Source organism: Oryctolagus cuniculus, chromosome X, assembly GCF_051225735.1.
Source record: "Oryctolagus cuniculus isolate XC-2025 breed Fujian yellow rabbit chromosome X, ASM5122573v1, whole genome shotgun sequence".
In the NCBI taxonomy this organism is placed as follows: Eukaryota; Metazoa; Chordata; class Mammalia; order Lagomorpha; family Leporidae; genus Oryctolagus; species Oryctolagus cuniculus.
In genome coordinates, this window is record NC_142888.1 from 46,538,117 (window position 1) to 46,558,970 (window position 20,854).

The 20,854-nt window shown below is 42.7% G+C and overlaps 1 protein-coding gene across 46 annotated transcripts in view; it reads right to left on the minus strand.

Annotated features, from left to right (window-relative positions):
* Nucleotides 1-8,994: 8,994 nt before the first annotated feature.
* The window catches only part of EDA2R (ectodysplasin A2 receptor), a 37,192-nt gene continuing 25,332 nt past the window's right edge, over nucleotides 8,995-20,854 (minus strand). For 6 of the 46 annotated variants that reach the window (XR_016227681.1, XR_016227678.1, XR_016227687.1 and 3 more), the window contains 3 exons: nucleotides 20,595-20,668; nucleotides 16,750-17,136; nucleotides 8,995-14,826 (listed from right to left, as the gene is read on the minus strand). Coding sequence is in view for 35 of the 46 variants with exons in the window: in XM_070066370.2 (XP_069922471.1) it covers nucleotides 16,760-17,136; nucleotides 20,595-20,668 (451 nt within the window). In the remaining 11 variants the exon portion in view is untranslated. Of the gene's footprint in view, nucleotides 14,827-16,607; nucleotides 17,143-18,846; nucleotides 18,972-20,503; nucleotides 20,669-20,854 lie in introns of those variants that run through there. The other 40 variants (XR_016227680.1, XM_070066368.2, XM_070066367.2 and 37 more) reach the window with 11 other exon arrangements.

Below are 20,854 nucleotides of genomic sequence, written 5' to 3' on the forward strand. Positions count from 1 at the left end.
TTTGCTGTGGGTGGAAACAGTGAAGCACCACTTTTTTGGAGTGATGCTCTTGCTCTATGACCAAGGTTCCTGAGAAGGCTGGAAGCTTCTGGTCTTCTTGGCTTGCCTCTATTATGAATCATTCACCTTAAGAGTACCTTGGGATGGGGGAAATCAGAGCACAACATTCTTTATGGGCTATCCTTGAAACAGGCATTCTACCCTGAGTTGGAGAAATTGGTCAAAGGCAGGGAACCATAGACTTCTTGGCTATGGTTGCCTGGAATCATTTCTGTAAGACAGAGCTGGAGGCTCATAAATGCCTGTGAACTATCCCTCTCAGGATTGAATGAGAGCCCTAGAGTGAGAGCTAGAGGGAAAGGGAGTCCTCTTCTCTTGGGTACATCTGCCTGTAATAGAGCTTAAACACACTGAGCTTGGAAGTGAGGTAAAGAAAGAGTATGGCTTAAATGTTATAGATTCTCATTGTTTTTGCAGAAACTAGATTTCTTAAAAAATGTTTCTTCATATGCTATAAAATCCTGACGTTTTCAAGAGACTGATTGTTTTGTATTTTTAATGGTTGCTTTGCTGGGGGAAGGTCACTGAACACCCCGTCACACTATCATGTAGGTCTCTTCATTCTGTTTTCAAGTATGCATTTTTTATTTTTAATTGATTAACTAGGCAGGGAGGCAGAGCTTCCATTGTTTCATGCCCCAAATGTGACAGCTAAGGCTGAGCCAAGGCTGAAGCTGTGAACCAGAAACTCGATCTAGCTCTCTCACATGAATAGCACGAACCCATTACTTAAGCTGTGACAGCTGCCTTCCAGAGTCCACATTAGCAGGAAGCTGCAATCAGGAGTGGAGAAAGGACTCAATCCAGACACTCCAATATGGGATGCAAGTGTTTTAACTGGCATCTTAACCACTAGACCAAATGCCTGCCCATCCTCCCATTTTCAAGAATTGTCTTAAATATTTCCTATACTTACAATGGGAGCTGCATCCTACTTTATGTTGTAACTATAAAAAATAATGGAAGGGCAGGTATTTGGCTTAGCAGTTACGACACTGATTAGGATGCTGTCATTCCACATCAGAGTGCCTGAGTTTGATTGCCAGCTCTGGCTTCGGATTCCAGCTTCCTGCTTATCCAGATTCTGGGAGGCAGAGCTGATGGCTCAAGTGATTGTATTCTTACCACCATGTGTGAGACAAGGATTGAGTTCCCAGCTCCTGGCTTTAGTCACCCCATCCCCAACTTAGCCATTATAGGCATTTAAGTGAACCAACAAATGGGAGCTTACACACTGTCTTTGTCTCTCGCTTTTTGTCTCTCTTTCTTTGCCTCTCAAATACATTTTTTAAAAATTGAAAAAAAAAGGGAAATAAAGTATTGTATTTACCCATTTTGGGGCACATCTTATTACAGTGGAACAAAGGTGGAAGTCTTGGCTCCCCATACTATCTTTACTAACAAAGGTGGAGAAAAATACACTTTTATTTTTGTTTTCTTTTTCCTAATGTTTGGCTGGGTTAGGTCAGTTATTTAGTTATTGTCTAAAAGGTTTACATCTTGCTAGGTTGCCCCTTTCCTTGCAGTTCGACTGGAGGGAGTCAGATTACTTTGGGGACTTTCTTCATCTGTGCTCCTCCTTGGCATTTCTTGGTTGGCTGGATTTTCTCATACCCAACCTGGGATACATGGGGATAAAACAAAGTCCAGGGAATGTTTATGCTATTCATCAGATCATATGGCTCCAATATCCCTACGCCCTCTCTTTCAGGACCTTCCTCATATTTGTTTTGCATATAATACCCAGGAATTTTTAGTTGCACTTTATCAGGAAGAATAGAAGTACCTCTGTCTTTTTTTGATCTGGGACCTGAAAACTTCAATGGCTTTGCTATGAGGTGAATTTGGATGTAGCTTGATTTCACAGCCTGCAGACTCTGCAGGAAGCTGACATAGAAGAAGCCATACGTATTTGTGCTCAAATTTATACCTGATCCTGGCTGAAAAGCCCATGAGAGTATTTCAGGCATGGAAAGCCAAGACACTCTGGCAAAAAAACAAAAAACAAAACAAAAAAAAAAAACAAAACAAAACAAAAAAAAACACTTAAATGAAAGATCTCTGTGGCCAGCGCCGTGGCTCACTAGGCTAATCCTCTGCCTTGCGGTGCCGGCACACGGGGTTCTAGTCCCGGTCGAGGCGCCAGATTCTGTCCCGGTTGCCCCTCTTCCAGGCCAGCTCTCTGCTGTGGCCAGGGAGTGCAGCGGAGGATGGCCCAAGTGCTTGGGCCCTGCACCCCATGGGAGACCAGGATAAGTACCTGGCTCCTGCCATCGGATCAGCGGTGGCCATTGGAGGGTGAACCAACGGCAAAGGAAGACCTTTCTCTCTGTCTCTCTCTCTCACTGTCCACTCTGCCTGTCAAAAAAAAAAATCTCTGTGAGTGAGATCCCAGTGGAAAGCACAGGTCTTCAAAGAAGGAGGTACCTTTCTCTGAAGGGAGGAGAGAACCTCCACTTTGACTATGACCTTGTCTAAACAAGATAAGAGTCGGAGAACTCAAAAGGCTTCCATAGCCTTGGAAACTCGTGACTGGAGCATAGGGAGATTACTGATGCCATAGACAGGAGTGTCAATTGGTAAAGTCAACAACAGGAGTCACTGTGCACTTACTCCTCATGTAGGATCTCTGTCCTTAATGTGCTGTACATTGAGATTTAATGCTATAACGAGTACTCAAACAGTATATTTCACTTTGTGTTTCTATGGGGGTGCAAACTGTTGAAATCTTTACTTAATGTATACTAAACTGATCTTCTGTAAAAAAAAAAAAAGAAAAGAAAAAGAAAAAAGAAATTATCAATTCTCAACTTGACTCTCACTGGGATTAAACATGACAATAGGTCTGATCTGATTTCATCATCATTTAAAAAATCATCTATTATTTTTCACTTTATGTTTCTGTGTGGGAGCAAACTGTTGAAATGTTTACTTAATGTATACTAAACTGATCTTCTGTATATTAAGAGAATCGAAAATGAATCTTGATTTGAATGGAGGCGGGGAGGGAGTGGGAGAGGGGAGGGTTGCGGATGGGAGGGACGTTATGGGGGGGGGAAGCCATTGTAACCCATAAACCGTACTTTGGAAATTTATATTCATTAAATAAAAGTTAAAAAAAATTTATACCTGATCCAATAATTTGGGCTATTTATAAGGGAGGATTTGATACAGACTAGGACGAATACAGGTTCCATCCTCAAAAGGCAAAGCAATAAATTGAAGAGAACGAAAACCAATAGTCTTTAGAGGCTCATTCCTCAACTTCTTCTTGCAAATGGGGAAGCAGGAAAAAGACAGTTGGAAAAAATTTAGGAGATGTTTGGCAGAGTAGATAGATTACCTGTAGCATAGTAAGGAAATCCATTAGTAAGAGAAATGTTCCCTATATGGAAGAGGTTCTTAGTACTGGCTATTAATTAGAACTACCCAGGGAGATTTAAAAAACCTCTTAGATCCAGCCTACATTCCAAAAAGGTAAGTCAGGACCTCTAGAAGTGAAGCCTAGGCTTCACTATTTTAAAAATACACCAGATTGTTCCAGTATAAAACCAAGGTTAAGAATCGCTTCTGGGTTAGGGTGTTGATCTGGTAGTTGGGATGTCCACATCCCATATTGGAGTGCCTGGTTTGCATCCTGGCTCTATTCTCCATTCAGTATTGCTGCCAATGCATACCCTGAGCAGCAGCAGTGATGGCTCGAACAGTTAGTTCCCTGCTACCCACGTGGGAGATCTGGATTGAGTTCCTGGCACCTTGTATAAGCCTGGACTGCCTGTTGTAGGCATTTGGGAGGTGAACCAAGGAATGGAAGATTTATTTCTCGCTGTCTCTCTCTCTTTCAAATAAATTTTACAAAAGAATAATTTCTACATGGATTTTTGACTAGAGTTCGGAAGGTTCAATGAATGTGGATTAGAAATATATCCTATAAAAGATGGTAGTCAGAGGGCAGTGTTGTGGTGTAATGGGAAAAGTTGTTGCCTGCAATGCCGGCATGCCATATGAGCACCTGTTCAAGTCCTGGCTGTTCCACTTCTGATTCAGCTCCCTGCTAATGTGCCTGGGAAAGCAGTGGAAGACCGCCCAAGTTCTTGGGCCCCTGCACCCATGCAAGAGACCTGGAGAAGGCTCCTGGCTCCTGATCTGTATTGCTCCAGCTAATGTAGCCATTTGGGGAGTAAATCAGCAGATAGAACTCTCTCTCTCTCTCTCTCTCTCTCTCTCTGCCTCTTTCTCTCTCTGTAAACTCTGCCTTTCAGATAAATAAATAAGTCTTTTAAAAAAGATGGTGGGCCGGCGCCGTGGCTCAATAGGCTAATCCTCCACCTAGCGGCGCCGGTACACCGGGTTCTAGTCCTGGTCGGGGCGCCGGATTCTTTCCCAGTTGCCCCTCTTCCAGGCCAGCTCTCTGCTGTGGCCAGGGAGTGCAGTGGAGGATGGCCCAAGTACTTGGGCCCTGCACCCCATGGGAGACCAGGAGAAGTACCTGGCTCCTGCCATTGGATCAGCACGGTGCGCTGGTCGCAGTGCGCCAGCCTGACCAGCGCGCCAGCCGTGGCGGCCATTGGAGGGTGAACCAACGGCAAAAGGAAGACCTTTCTCTCTGTCTCTCTCTCACTATCCACTCTGTCTGTCAAAAAAAAAAAAAAGATGGTGGAGAGATAGAATCAAGAAAATATGAATTGGGGACTGGCAACTAAAGCTTCATGGAAAAATTTCTAACAAAAGACAGATCTTCGAATCTTTATACACACTGTTCAATATCATATTGTTACTGTTTTTATTCAGTGCACAGTGGTCTCACTTTCCAGTGTCAGTTGCCTGCAGTCTGAAAACATTAAAAGGAAAATTTTTGAGGTAAACAAGTTGTAAGTTTTAAATTACATGCCATTCTGGCATGATAAAATCCCATGCCACCCCACCCAGGAAGTGAAGCATCTTTTATCCTGCATATTCGTTTTGTACATGCTACCCACTAGTTAGTCAGTCAGTAGCCCTCCAGGTTATCAGATCGACAATATGGCAGTGCTTGCTTTCAAGTAAACAAAATGCCAGAGTAGTATGCTGGCAATGTGGATATGCCAAAATGAAGCTGGAAAGTGCTTCCTTTAAGTGAAAAGATCTGAGTTCTCAATTTAAGTAAACTTAAGGTTACTCAACTTAGTAAAAACAAACTTCAAGGGGCTGGCACTGTGGCACAGTGAGTTAAAGCCCCAGCCTACTAGGAGCCAGCTTAGTGGGTAAAGCCACCTCCTGTAGTGACTGCTTCCCATATGGCCGCTGGATCCACTTCCATTCCAGTTCTCTGCTATGGCCTGGGAAACCAGCAGAATATGGTCCAAGTGCTCGGGCCCCTGCACACACGTGGGAGACCTGCAAGAAGCTCCCAGCTCCTGGCTTCAGATCAGCTCAGCTCCAGCCGTTGCAGCCATTTGGGGAGCAAACCAGCCAATGGAAGACCTCTCTTTATCTCTCTGTAACTCTGTCTTTCAAATAAATAAAATAAATCTTTAAAAAGACTTCTATCCATAAAATTATGAAGGAAAAAGAAATTGCTGTTAATTTTGCTGTTGCAAATCAGACTGCAAAATTAATAGCCATATCAGGTAATAAGTACAGGAAAATACAGAGTATATGAGTATATGAGTATATAATGTTTAGTACTATGCATAGTTTCAAGGCATCCACTGGGGATCTTGGATTGCATCCCTGTTAGATAAAAGGCTGGCTCCTACAATATTATACTGCTCAATGTAACATTAAACACTAGTGGTGTATATATTATTATTACTGATTTATTGCTTGAACCATGAGATCTGGTTTTATAGACTACATATAATTGAGTAGAAAAACATACCACAATCTATGTTTCTTGGTTGTCCACAATTACAAGAAGCTCGCTTTCTGAAATACAGTTTGAAGATAGGAAATAATCCCCAAGGGTAATCTTAATCAAATTTTATTTAAATGTCAGGATTTAAAAGAACTTATTCCGGCCGGCGCCGCGGCTCACTAGGCTAATCCTCTGCCTGCGGTGCCAGCACCCCAGGTTCTAGTCCCAATTGGGGTGCCGGATTCTGTCCGGGTTGCTCCTCTTCCAGTCCAGCTCTCTGCTGTGGCCCGGGAAGGCAGTGGAGGATGGCCCAAGTGCTTGGGTCCCTGCACCTGCATGGGAGACCAGGAGGAAGCACCTGGCTCCTGGCTTCGGATCGGCACAAGGCCGGCCGTGGTGGGGTGGGCATTTGGGAGTGAACCAACGGAAGGAAGACCTTTCTCTCTGTCTCTCTCTCACTGTCTAACCCTGCCTGTCCAAAAAAAAAAAAAAAAAAAAAAAGAGAAAGAAAGAAAAAAAAAGAGCTTATTTAAAAAGAAGATGGAAAATATCAGTAAAGTTCATGTTCATAGATTAAAAAAAAAATAAAAGACTTGTTATTCACTCAGTTGTCTTCAAACCGCAGTTTCCAGTTGTCTTCTGTTTTCTTCCTCTTTGGGATCTCACAGAGAGTGAATCTACAGCAAAGTTAGGTCTCATTCATTGTGCATTCGTGTTGGAAAGACTAGTAGTGTTCATAAACCTAATATCCTTTGTTTACCAACTGAGAAACTGAGGCCCAGTAAAAAGAGAAAGGACCTTACTTACTCCAGCAAGGGAACAGTGGAGGTGAAATAAGAATTCAGATTTTTTGCATGCTCTCTCAGTGTTACCACTGGGGCAAGGAGAAAGTGTAATCAATATAGTCACTGAGACTACATGAGGATGATTAGCATATTAGAAGCGGATGATGTTACACTGGTGAGTAAAGCTTGGGAACTCCTGAGACTCTCTGGTGGAGCCTTTCAGATGCCACTGTGAGGGAGGGACTCAAGGGGTAAGCATTCTCTTTCCTCTATTAAGGTGGCAGCTGTGGCAATCACAGAAAGTCCTTGGGCCTCAGAGTCACACAGACTTGGGCTGCAATTTCCGTGCATCACTTATTCCTGTAAAACCATAGAAAAATCATTAAGCCTGTCTAACTGCAGTTTCTTCTCTTTTAAAATTAAGATTGGACAGAGCACCTACCACCTATGGACATCATGAGAATAGAATAGGACAAAGAATGGAAATAGAAAAGCGTGGGAGAGGTCATCGCAAAATATTAACTTCTCATTTACTTTGTCTTAACTGTACTATTCCTTAGAAATATTGTTAAGAATGAAATATTTTGGCTGGCGCCGCGGCTCACTAGGCTAATCCTCTGCCTGCGGCGCCGGCACACTGGGTTCTAGTCCCGGTCGGGGCGCCGGATTCTATCCCGGTTGCCCCTCTTCCAGGCCAGCTCTCTGCTGTGGCCAGGGAGTGCAGTGGAGGATGGCCCAAGTGCTTGGGCCCTGCACCCCATGGGAGACCAGGAGAAGCACCTGGCTCCTGGCTTCAGATCAGCGCCGTGTGCCGGCTACAGCGCGCCGGCTGCAGCGGCCATTGGAGGGTGAACCAACGGCAAAGGAAGACCTTTGTCTCTCTCTCTCACTGTCCACTCTTCCTGTCAAAAAAAAAAAAAAAAAAAAAAAAAAAAAGAAATATTTTGCCACTAGAAACTAAAGAAAAGGCTTTCTGGATGACAGCCACATGATTGCACAGCTACCCTCAATAGAGATCCATTTTGTCAGGCAGCAGCTGAACTCCCAGTACTCATGTGCACAACTTCTGAGACCTTAAAAGGATAATTGATAGGTACATAGAAATTTGCCACTCACACTATGAACATAAAGTGAAGTAATGTCATACATATCAACCCAGAAATATGCAAGTGTTCCTAGTCCCTAATAAAAATATTAACAATCACCTAAGAATGCCCTATTTGATAGTTAGATGACTTGTCTGCTGTTTTGATCCATCTTTTCATAAAGATCTGGTTTCTCCACATCCTTCTAGCATACAGAGTGGGAATTTACTGACAGAGACAGGCACAGGCACACACTGACTCCAAAGTAGATAGGAGCAGGGCCGGTGCTGCGGTGTAGTGGGTAAAGCCACCGCCTGAAGCACCAGCATCCCACATGGGTGCCGGTTCGAGCCCCGGCTGCTCCACTTCCGATCCAGCTTTCTGGTGTGGCCTGGGAAAGCAGTAGAAGATGGCCCAAGTCCTGGGGCCCCTGCACCCGCGTGGGAGACCTGGAAGAAGCTCCTGGCTCCTGGCTTTGGATCTGCCCAGCTCCAGCTATTGCAGACATTGCGGAGTGAACCCACAGATGGAAGACCTCTCTCTCTCCCTCTCTCTGCCTTTCAAACAATAAAAAAAAAATCCTTTAAAAAACAAAATAGGAGCTATTCACATATTAGTCCTTCCTCTGGCATCAGTATCATACACATATTAGAGGATTCAACCTCTCCTACTGTACTAGTGTTTATAATTATGAGTGAAAATGGAAAAGCCTGGTTGGACTTTATAAAAGGCCATTTTTCATACAGAGGCAGTACAAACACACCATAAGCTCTCGCCTCTTACTTGTGGGTGATTCTCAATCCTTTTTCCCCATTCTGTTTTAGCTGCCTCAACATGTCCATTTGTAGCTGCTCTGGCACTTCCTCTTCCCAATATCACTTTTCCTACACCCACCACTGAGGCTGTAGTAGTTTCTGTCTTTCCTCTTTTGGTCTGAGTGATACTTCTTAAATCTTCCTCCTCTATGTTCTTTCTAGATGCTTCTTCTATTTCCTCCATGCTATGTCAAGAGCCCAAAGAGAAGATAACTGAATAGGTCTCAGGTTCTGTTCCTTTGACACTGAATTGAGTGGCATGTGTGTATGCATGTGTGTGTGCGAGAGAGAGAGAGAGAGAGAGAGAGAGAGAGAGAGGGATTTAGATTGTGTATGGAATTAGCCCTGACAACACAAGTGTTTGGAAAATAATTAAATTGGTAAACCAACAACAGAGATCGGTGACCAAAGAATTTTTATAAAGGTTTTATTGAGTTATATTTTGTATATTGTAAAATTCAACCATTTCAAATGTACAAGCAAAAGATTTTACTAACTTTACTGAGTGGTGCAACCATCATTAGCAATTTTAAAACATTTTCATTATATAAATAAGATCCATCATTCCTGTTAACATTTCATCATCTTTTCGTATTCCCAATTCCAGGACACCACTAAACTACCTTCTGGTTCTATTAGTTTGTCTTTTACAGATATTTTATATAAATGGAATCATACAATATGTAGTCTTTTATATCTGCCTTCTTTTATACCCAGCATATGCTGAGGTTCATCTACAATGCACCATGTGTCAGAAATTCAATTCTTTATTTTTGTCTAACAGTATTCCTTTTTGTGTATATACTATAATTTATTTATCCATTCATCAGTTAATGGATACTTGGGTTGTTTCCAGTTTGTACCATTTTAAATAATGTTTCTATGAATATTTCTTTGAAAATATTGTGCTGACAGATTTTTCAAAAAATTATTTTTAGTATATAATTATGAGTAGAATTACTGGATCATATGATTACTTCAAATTTTAGAGGAAGCACCAGATTGTTTTCAAAAGTGGCTATACCACTTTACAATCCCACCAACAATTTATGAGGGTTTCTCATTTCCCCAATCCTTGCCAACATATGTTGCTGTCAGGCTCACAGAATACTAAAAATGGGAAAAGCTTGTTTTCCCTACTGCTTAAATAAAATTAAAGAGAAGAACAATATTCAAAGTTAAATGATGTCTCTTTAGGTGGTCCCTTGAATCCAATGAGATTGTAAACATAATTATAAGCCCTGCAATGGCAAGAAAGTACTCTTAAGATTTAATCACCCAGATGTTCTAGCTAGAAAATGCTTGCATTTAAAAAAATATTCAGAACAAAATGAAAATACACATACATACACAAATTCTTAGAGATTTTACAGACCTCAGAAAAATGTATTCTGTCCTCTCAGAGCTATGGGAGCCTTGACAAGGATCTGTAGCCCAAATGAGAATATAAACGTCATAAAATTTTTTTAAAAACTAGGAGAGCAAGAGCTATAACCAAGGTCTCCTGGGTGATAAGACAGTGAACCTCAGCACATACATCCAGTGATCTGATCTGTGCTCAATGATCAAAGACACATCAGCCAAAGGAAGAACCCTGGTTCTCTGAAAACAGAGGAATAAACAAGATATTTGAGTGTAATTCTGTTTATTGACTAATATGAAATGTTTGCAGAGCATCATAGACTGAACACAACCCTGCCAGCATCCACACATGCATACGGTTCAAGATTTAACAAAATCTCTATAAATAACTCATTTATGAGGAAAAAGGTAATTAAATGTAAAACATCGTAAAACATCAATGGCCTTGATAGTGAGCAGAAGAGGGGATAGATGGGAGACAGGAGAGATGAATATCTCAATGTGGCAGGGCTGTGTGTTGTATGAAGGGGAAGGCAGGGGTGCTTTAGTATCAACACCCTTACCTAGAATGGATCTGAGAACCTTGAAGGGGAAAGTTGCTCTCCTAGACTTCTGTCAAGAACCAAGTCAAGGTGTGTGGACGGGAAAATAATGGATCATAAAATTCAATTCATCTTCAGCAAACACACCCTTTCCCTGACAAACAAAACAACTTTCTTTTGCTAATTCAAATATGGACAAGTCAACTATTTTCTAGGCTCAAAGATATATGGAAAACGTTTCTATCAAATGTATTTTTATGCTTCAACTGACCAAAAACCTCCAAGGGAAAAAAAAAAAAAACACAAAAAGTACAGTGCTCAAACAAAGATGTCCCTGCTTTAAAAGCAATAAAAAAGAGATCTTTACAAGGACTGTCCTGGAGAAAACATTCAAATATGACATTGGCCATGGCCAAACAGCAATTATTAAAAAGAAAAGCATCCTTCACTTCACCTTTATCCAAGATACCTTAAAAAACAAAGCAAAGAAAAACAAAACTTATTTGCCCTATTTAAATGGCTTTGAACTTTAGAAAATGGGAACCAAGATGATTCTTGAGTACAACTTGGGATAATCACACAATGTTCATGCTATAAACAAGGTGCAGTGAAGGGGGCTGGATGTAATGTTATCATGTTATTATTATTGTGTTACAATCACTATCTTTCCCACAGAGCAGCAGCATGATATGTGACGTGGGTTTGAACCACAGCCAGGCACATGGTGACCTTTAAGTCCCTCGGCTTGCTCCAGCTCAATCATCCATCCTCTGTTTGGGTACTAGTTCTTCCGCTACCAGAAGGTGTAGACATGATTAATTAAAGTGAGTGGGATAAGAATAAACTGTCCCAAAGGGAAAAGAACAGAGAACCTCAAGGCCAAGGCCTATACCTTGGCTCACACATATTTGCTAATACCTGTGTGAGACCAGGCTGGTTGATGCAGGCTTGTAATTCAATTGCTTCTAATCCCTAGTCCAGTACAATGGGATCACTTTGCTTTTTCCCAGGTGCTTGAAGCACCCTGATCAATGGGTTGCCCCAGTGGCCCTTTATGTGCATTTGTAGATAGATTAGTGCCTAAGTTGCCATTAATAAAATTCTATAAGCCAAAGTCTTTCTGTAAAGAACCCTCCTTTTATAGTAGTAAGACCTGATGATGAAGGATATATTCTGCCTAAGGTACTTAACTAAACACTAGTTAGACTAGTCCTGTGAGAGAGGACTTGCTGTACAAACTTCAGAAACATCCTCAAATAATAAAGAATAATGCAGTCTCAAAGGAGGTTGGGACTTTGCTGGTCTTCAGTTATATAGCTGGGATCAAAAAAAAAGGCAAAAAGACACTTCAGAAAGACTCAAAGGAGAAAAGGTACTGGGAGAGCTGGGATCAATTGACATGTCAATAAAAGGAGCAGTGGGGCCCTTCCTTCTCCTCACTTAGCTACTCCTAAATGGATTGTGGGAGAGAGAGGGCTGTTTTGGGAGGACTCTGTGAGGTAGCTTGGGGAACCCAAGCCTCCAAGGGAAGGTCATCTTGGCTCAGAAATGTTCTGCAAGGTTCCAAGAAGGCAAACTCCAGGTGCTACCTGCTGGAAGGGTAGAGTTACAGCACATCAAATATAGGGTGAGCCCAAGAGATTCAGAGAGAAATTGCTTGCCCTGCAGTATGCTGCAACACAATACCATTGCTTTTTATACATGTCCAAGACCCTCTGACTGAGCAAGGGAGTGTGGAGCACCTAGGGAAACCTGAAAACCTTATAGACCATAGAAGGCAGGAATTATAGGGAGAGAAAAGCAAAACACCCCTCCATCCTGCCCCAGTTACATTAAGATACAAATGCAATCATGGCAACATTTCAAAAGAACACTACACTGATGCCTCAACTAGACTATGAGGCTAGCTGCTTTTAGCTGGTGGTGGGGAAGGGCTGATTCAATCTCCTAAATTTTTCCCTATGCTCATTTTAAGGGTCATCGAGGCAGTGTCTAGTGAAGACAAATGACTGAAGAAAGCCATTAACACTCCCGCCTGTCCCTATACCATAGGGACAGTTTCTGCTCTATGTCTGCTTCCTTGGTCTCTACTGTAAGTCATGGGATCCACACCTGAGTCTAGGGGTGGATATGTGAGATAAGGAAATTTTCCTTAAATGTTAATTGCTCTGGGCAAGATAGGTACTACTGTTTGGCCTCTGTTTCCTCATCTTTAAAATAGGCATAATGTATGAATGAACCTTTTAAACTGTAATGCACTGAAGTGATATTGACAGTTTTGCTCGAATATCTACAATGTACCTATAGATTTTAAAGATGGGAGAATAGGTCTCTCTCACCTTTGAATTCAAGTTAGAGACTCAAGTTATCCATATGAAAAGCAGAGGTTCCTAAATTGCACAAAGGAGGAATGTGGGGGGACAAGTAGGATGGATGCTCTTACTAATAACCAGCCTTTATTGCCTATTTCACAAGCTAGGTGCAAAAGAAGATATACAGGAAGAAAAGGAAAAAGTCTGTCTGGCCTTGTAACCCCTCTCATTTTCTGACCTCTAGTGAAACAATGTTGAATGGAAAATCTCTTAGCTTCCCAATAGTGTTAGACCTGGCAGAGAATGTGCCAGATTGGTAGTCTGGGGGAGGAGACCTGGGCAGTAAAGAGAGAGGATAGATGTTGTATGATGGGCAAGGACATTACCTCATTGAGTGGCAAGAATAAGGGTCTTATTTTTCTTTCCAACCTTTTTCCTTCAAAAGTGAATTGTTTTCTGGAGCAGATGTGCTAGGAAAAATCAACCTTCTACCCCACAACACTGTCTTCCAGAACATTCCATGATATTCAAGAGTCTGTGAAGGCATCCTAGCCTTGCTGTTCACTACTATATCATTAACTTAAGACCAATCCTCACTTTCCATCTGTGGGACTGTTTTCTCACCTGCAAATTGGGGATGACAATCACTATGTTGCCCACTTCAGGGTCTATGTAAAAATCCAAGGAGATGATGGTTGTGAAAGCACATTGCAAAATGTAAAGTGTGGTGTATATGTGTGCATGTGTGTGCATACACATACCATAAATTCCAGCATTCTTAATCCAGGAAAACTAGACCTTACTTACATTCTTGATATTTACAAACTGAGCCATAACCAACATCCAGAATTAGATAAAGTGCTCCCAAAGAAGCTGGTTGCTCTATTTTTCTGGACGTTGTTTTTTTCTTCTAATTTGACCCATTATGAGGGAATGCACATCAGCCCAAGTGGCCCATTATGGACTGACGGGGAGACTTAAAAAAACAACCCATGAAGCTCATACCTGAGCCCTGAAGGTTTCATCTGTCATGCTCTGGAGAAGCACAGAGAGAGCAGTTCCACTTCATGCTGAGAAGCATGTAAAATTAGTGGCAAGAGCTCAGGAGAAATGGATTGGTTTTACTTTAAACCAAGAAAGCACCAAATGGTCCCTGAGCTGCTGTAGGGCCAGGCCCCAGTGAGAACTCTAGTTTCTCAGTGCCTCTCGTCCCATACCTCATGATCTTCACTGTCACCCCAAAGACAAATGCTCTGAGCTCTGTTTTGGCCCTGGGGATTTACAGACTGAGTTTGGAGCTTTAAAATTCTAGGCAATAGGAAGGGACAAAAGAGGCAAGAATAGAAGAGAAATCAAAATTAAAGGAACTTTAGGAAGTACCATATTAAAGATAAAAAGACATTGATTTGAATCCCCACCAAAGAAAAATAGAGACCTATTTGTGGGGAGTAAGACATTGGCAATCGCAGTGGCTCCAGAGCTATCACAGCCATGAAAGTCTAGGACATGAGTTGGGGAATCATGGCACCAGGCCTACCCCAAGAGATGCTTGCGTGTGTGTGTGTGTGTGTGTGTGTGTGTTGAGGAAAGAGGCAGTGCAGAGGAGCTAAAAGGGGAAGAGTATAATTTTTTCCCTGAAGTGCTAGACAGATGTTATCAATAGAGTTCTGAGAGGCTTCCCTTCAGGCCCACCTGACAAAAATGCAGGCCAGAAGATCTTACCCCATTCACTGTTGTTCCTTCCCCTTTTCTTATAATCAAGTCGAGGTAGGAACATGTCTGGCAGTCCCATGTTTGGTGACTCTGGCTCTCCAGGCTAATGCAGGGAAGCAAGAAATGCTGCAGATCAGTCCTGGGGAAATGGCGGAGAATGAATCCTTTGGTGGGATGGGATATGATGTATCCCATTCATAGTGTACTGTCTGTTGCACACACCAAATCCCAGGTCCCTGCTGTTCTTGTGCTATAGGAACAAGGCAGGAGAGTCCAGAGAGAATGATGGGACAAGGCTTCCAGGAGCCCAAGAGACCTAGAGAGGGAGCAGAGCAAGTTAGAAACATGAAGGCAATCTCACCAGCTCCCTCCTCTCCTAATTTGATTCGACTCCCCCCCTCTCCCCACCCCCACTCCACACCGAATACACGGGTTAGGCCAATAGTTTAGGATGCCAATATCAGAATTTGGCCACCTAGCTAGCTAGGGAGATGACAATTTCACCCTATTCTAAACTACTGTGAACATTCTTCATGAAATTGGATCTAGTTCTAAGCCCTCCATACTTCAGAGGAATCTAAAGCAATATTTTCTAGAGGGGAGATGCTGTTTTCAGGCCTGTTCAGGGATATCGCAAGGCAGAGGAAGCAGATGAGGTCTGTGTGGTCCAAGGAACAAATCCAGGACTCACAGATGGGTACTGTTGACAATCAAAGTTTTTTCCTTTATGTTGAGCTCAAATTTACCAATCATATACTATATAGTAGGTAATAGTGAGCTCTCTACCACTGCAAGTATGTGAGTAAGGACTATACAGACTATGGTGAGGAAACAGGTTGAATATCCCAAATCTAAGAATCTAAAATGCTCCAAAAATCTGAAAATCTTTAGCACTGACATGATGCCACAGATGGAAAACTCCACACTTGACCTCATGTGATGGGTTGCAATCAATATAAAGGTGCATTAAAATATTGTATGAAATTACCTTCAGGCTATGTGTATAAGGAATACATTAATTTTGCATTTAGGTTTTGGTCTTATCCCAAGACATTTCTCTATGTTTATTAAAATATTCCAAAATCTGAAAATTGAAACACTTCTGGTCCCAAGCATTTCAGATAAGGGATACTCAGCCTGTATTATAAAAGGGATCTATCCATGAATTAAAGGTCTTGCAGGAGGAATTAGATCAGATGACCTGGAAGGTATTTAGACTAGCTGGTTTGACATTAGTCATATTTTCTTAGGTAGGATGTAGAAAGGGGAAAACTACTGGGGTACATGGCAATATCCTAATGAAAAATTATATGGAAATAGGTGGCGAAAAGTAGTTGGTTAGTTGAAAATTAGGACTCCTCCCACTCTGCTTCATACTGCTACACACTACTGAAGTCTTGAGAGAGTAGTGTTGGCTATGGAATAATTACAATGGTGGCATTGGATGAGCTCTAGAATGAAAACTCCAGGTCTAGGCTTTAGCCCAGTTCTGCCACTGATTTTCTTTATGACTTTGAGCAAATCTCTTTTCCTCTCTGCTTTTCAGTTTCTGAAACTGTGAAATGAGGCTAATGTACCTGCTTAGCATAAAGGGCTGTTATGAAGGTCATATGAATGTAGTAGATGTAGAAAGGATATATAAAATGTGACTGGAGGCGGGGGGGCGGGGCAGAAAATCTAGCGTGGTTTAAAGACTTCTAATACATCAGACACTGCAAAAGGTACCTGCACAAATGTTTTCCATTCAATCTTCCCAAGACCTTATGAGGAGGGTAGTACTGTTTATTTTTTACAAGTGAAGGCTCTGAGGCTCAGAGAGGTAAAGAGATTTACACAAGGTTCAATAGCTATTAGGTAGTGGAGGTTGATTTGATATATGGGGTTGTTAAATGACAAGGTTTTCTATTTTTCCTACTGTGCTACGCTGCTTGTACACATGAGAGGATATAAACTGAATCTTTCTATTATACCCTGAATGAGTTTGCAAAAGGCCAGGATGGAGAGACTTATGTCATGGCAGCTTGGTCAGTTCCCTGGCAATTGTTCAGCCCCTAAGTGTGATGTCTGACTCGATCAAAAGATTAGCATTACCACTGTTGCCCCTCTACCCACCACCAGTGTTCTTAGCCTGCTGTTTTTCCTCCATCCCCAGCCATACTGCACAATAGCACTTCAGAGGGAAATTCCTGGAGGGCCATTCCCTAATTTCTGGTCGTTCTGCCCCACCTCTCCAGCTCACCTCAGTAGAGTTAAGGGCTGGCAACTTCAAAGGGCACATTGGGCTCCAGCCTGTCTCCAGAGCTTTCGTCTGCGTTCCCCCCCAACGTCTCAGCTCCAGTATAGGAGGCAGAGCTGGAAAACTTTTGCAGGTCCAACTCTGTGCATTCGATGGGGGTGTGGACCCAGTGGGAGTGGCTCTCTGAGGCGCAAGAGGCCATGGTAAAGGACTCCTGTGTGGGGAAGCCACGAGTCGAGCTGCAGTCGTCATCCAGGATGGGGTTAAGTGGCTGGATCTCAAAGATGCTTTCACTCACTGGGGACTCTGTGCTGGTCTCCTGGCCAGGTGGCTTGGGGAAGAGAGATTCCTCCTCTGCGGCCTCGTCAGCCTCAAACTGCACCGAACCTCCTGCAACTCGAAGCAGAAAGCCACTGGGTCACCCAAAGGCAGGGGCTTTTCTCAGCAGGACACCTGGTTTTCAAGCTACTGCTCCCCTTCCCCTTTGTAGGGACCAAAGTACCTAGCACCAGGCTGAGATAACATGTTTGAGAAAACATACTTACATTACCGCATCAGATTGAGGCTACCTAGTTCTGGCCCAAGAAGAGTTAATTTTTCCAGAGAAAGAGAAATTCTTTGTGGGAGATAGGATTTTGATACTCCCACTGCTACCGTGATCTTCATTCCCTGATGTCATGTCTGAGTATGTTACATTAAATGGCGAAAAGGACGCTGCAGATGGAATAAGGTGAAGGACCCTAAAATAGCAAAATTATTATATTGGTTTATCCAGATGAGCCCAATGTGATCACACATCCTTGAAAGTGGAAAAGGGGGATGGGTGTTGTGGCACAGCAGGTTAAGCTGCTACTTGTCAAGGCAGCATCCCATATCAGAGTACCAGGTTAGGTCCTGACATCTCTGCTTCCATTCTAGCTTCCTGCTAATGCACCTAAGAAGGCCATGGAAGATAGGCCAACTTCTTGGGCCCCGGGAACCCATATGTGAGATGCAGATGGAGTTCCTGGCTCCTGGCTTCAACCTGGCCCAGTCACGGGTATTGTGGGTTGTGGTCATTTGGGGGGTGAGCCAGTAGATGGAAGATCTCTCTCTCTCTCTTTCTCTCTCTCTCTCTCTCTCAATTTTGTGTCTGTCACTCTCTCTGTGTCACTCTTCCTTTCAAGGAGATGAAAATAAATAAACATGTTTTAAAAGTGGAAAATGAGGACAAATGAGACAAAGAGAAAGTGGCAGAGATGTGGCATGAGAAGGATTCAACCTGCCATAGATACTTTTGAAAATAGCAAGAGTCCATGAGCCAAAGCATGTTGGTGCTTCTAGAAGCTGGGAATGGCTTTCAAGAAACCGAGACTGCAGTTCTACAACCCAATGGGACTGAATTCTGCCATCTGCCTGAATGATCATGTAAAGAGAGTATCCCCTAGGGCCTCCCAAGAGGAATGCAGTTCTACCAACATCTTTATTTCAGCCTTGTGAGACTCTAAACAGACACCCAGCTGAGCCTGCTGAACTTCTGAACTATGGAACTTGTAAGATAAGCTATTAAATGTATAACAATTTGTTACAGCAATGACAGAAAAATAATACACCATTAATGCATGAGTCTGATTCAACAGCAGGTTACAGACTGAGAGCCTATTGGGTGGGTGTTTGTTTGACCTCCCCCGTTGTTATTGTAGCTCTGTTGTTTAATCAGACTCTTTGCCAGTGTTTCACACTATTTTACATAACAATCCAGATTTCTGGATTCTCTTGAAAAATTCCCACATGGTAACAAAGAGCTGGAGATAAGTAGTGGGTTTTTGTTTAGTCAAGGTATATGCCCTCTAGTTTGCCACAGACCCTACTTCTCTCTCTTGCACTTTTCACTGGATCTAACTTGCATATTAATCTCACCTACACAGCACCTTCCCCAAGTGAGGACATGCCTAGCCCTCCTTCACTCTATGGAGACTGTGAGGAAGTTGGCAGTCCTCATATTCCCACAGATAGGTACTACATTATTATCTTAATGACACAAGGTGGATTACTCATACCTACTTTGCTGAGGGAAGAGGAAGAAGACAGGTATCTCCCAGATATTCTCTCAAATTCATCTTGCTGGGCCCTAGGTCTCAGATGCTTCATTGTCTGTGTTGCATATCCATGCCTACATACTGGGCAATACTTCTTATTTAAGTCAGACACTGGGTGGCCCACCCAGAGCTACAATGTCCCAGGAGCTACCCAAGAGTAAAGGAGAGGGAAACAGAGTTTAAGAAGTGTCGTAAGGGGACAAAATTGTTTCCTTTGTATCCTACATCCCATGATATGCTAGATTCATCTCTGCATAAGCCAGGGGCATAGCCAAATACACCAATAACTTTTTTTCAAAATCACCTGGGAGGCCCCAGGAGGCAGATCTATATAAGAGGGATCTTCCCATACCAATAGAATGAGGCTTTAAGGCTTTAAAAAGTAGTGTTGTGGGGCCAGCATTACAATGCAGCAGGTTAAGCCTCAGCTTCTAACACCAGCATCCTGTATCAGGATGCCCTTGAGTCCTGGCTACTTTACTTCCAATCCAGCTTCCTACTAAGGTGCCTGGGAAGGCAGCAGATGCTGGCCCTAGTAGTTGGGTCCCTGCAACCCACACAGGGGATTCAGATGGAGTTCTTGGCTCTGGCTTTGGCCTGGCCCAAACCTAGCTGTTGCAGCCATTTGGTGAGTTAATCAGCAGATGGAAGACATCTCTATATCTCCTTCTCTGTCACTCTGCCTTTCAAATAAATACACAAATAAATATTTTAAAAAGTAGTGTTGCTTTGAACTCAGTAGGCTGAGGAGGAATCCTGAGCAATCTTGCATCCAGAAAACTTTATCTTCTTGCTGGATTAACTGATGTCATTGCCTAGCTCTCACTGGTGCTACACTGAATCTTGGTACCCTTGGCTGGAGTTCTAACTCTACCTGGTCCTGATCAGCCACTGTCCCACCTTCTCCATCTTTTCTGTCAGTGAGCTAATCTTTCTTTCCCATATTCTTGGCTACTCGATTAAGTTGTGTTGAAAACAGATCACAATGATATTGCAATTTTAAATGTGACCATGCATGTGGAATTTCATTTGGTCACTTCCTCTGCACTGCTTTTTTCCACTGCATCAATACTGCTTGTGGAAAAAAGTCTAAGCTTGTTAACTCCTTTGGACCCGGGGCTTTGAGTTATTCCCATTTGAGAAATAACTATACGGAGATCAGTGTCCTTAGAACTCATGCATTTTTATTACAGTTATATCTCAGATATAGCCAAGACTTCTCTTATTCTTGACATATGTAGAATCTATTCCTATTGGTATGGATATGAAGGCTTTGTAAAACAGCTTAGAAACCAACTAATCCAGTTCTCTCTCTCATTTTAAAGGTTAGAGAGAAAGAGGCTCGAAGAGCTGACTTGTCTACATTCACACAGTGGTTTATAGATAGATTTTAGATCTCATGTCTCCTGATTCCTCTCCCAAGAGCTTTCCTCCATGCTGTTTCTTTACGAACCCCTGAGAACTAAAGAACCAAGTGCCCTAAACTCTCAAAGTTGGCCTCAGTCATGTTTGAAGTCCCATACTTTCTATTGCCACCCCAGATATTTCCTGAGGCACCCCACTTGGATTTTCAATATGATAGAAAAGGTCCATTAATTCTCACTCCCAGAAAATGCCTCTTTTCTGCCATTAAGAACATCGCTCCTCATTCATGTGAAATGTGAAGCAGCCACCCTTACCACGCTGGCAATGTCTGTTGAAGAATTGCTTGCAGTAGAGGAAGAAGAGCCCCAGGAAGGCCAGGGTAAACACCACTAGCAGACTGCTCACCAGTGCAACAAGTGTGGCCTCCTGAGGGGGCACTGTGGGTGCATCTGCCTTCACTAAGCTCAACTGGAAGGCACCTGTGAGAGAAAAAAGTAGAGGAGGTAGTCAGTGTGAGCAGTCAACAGCTACTGTGCTTCCGGGCCTGGATTTTCTCAGGCCGTCACCCTCCCTGTGAGGGGCCTTTCTCCATTAGGGCCCCTATGCTTGTTTCAAGTTTTTGTAGAATAGGCAAAATTATAAAGAACAAAGCAGTGGCACTTGCC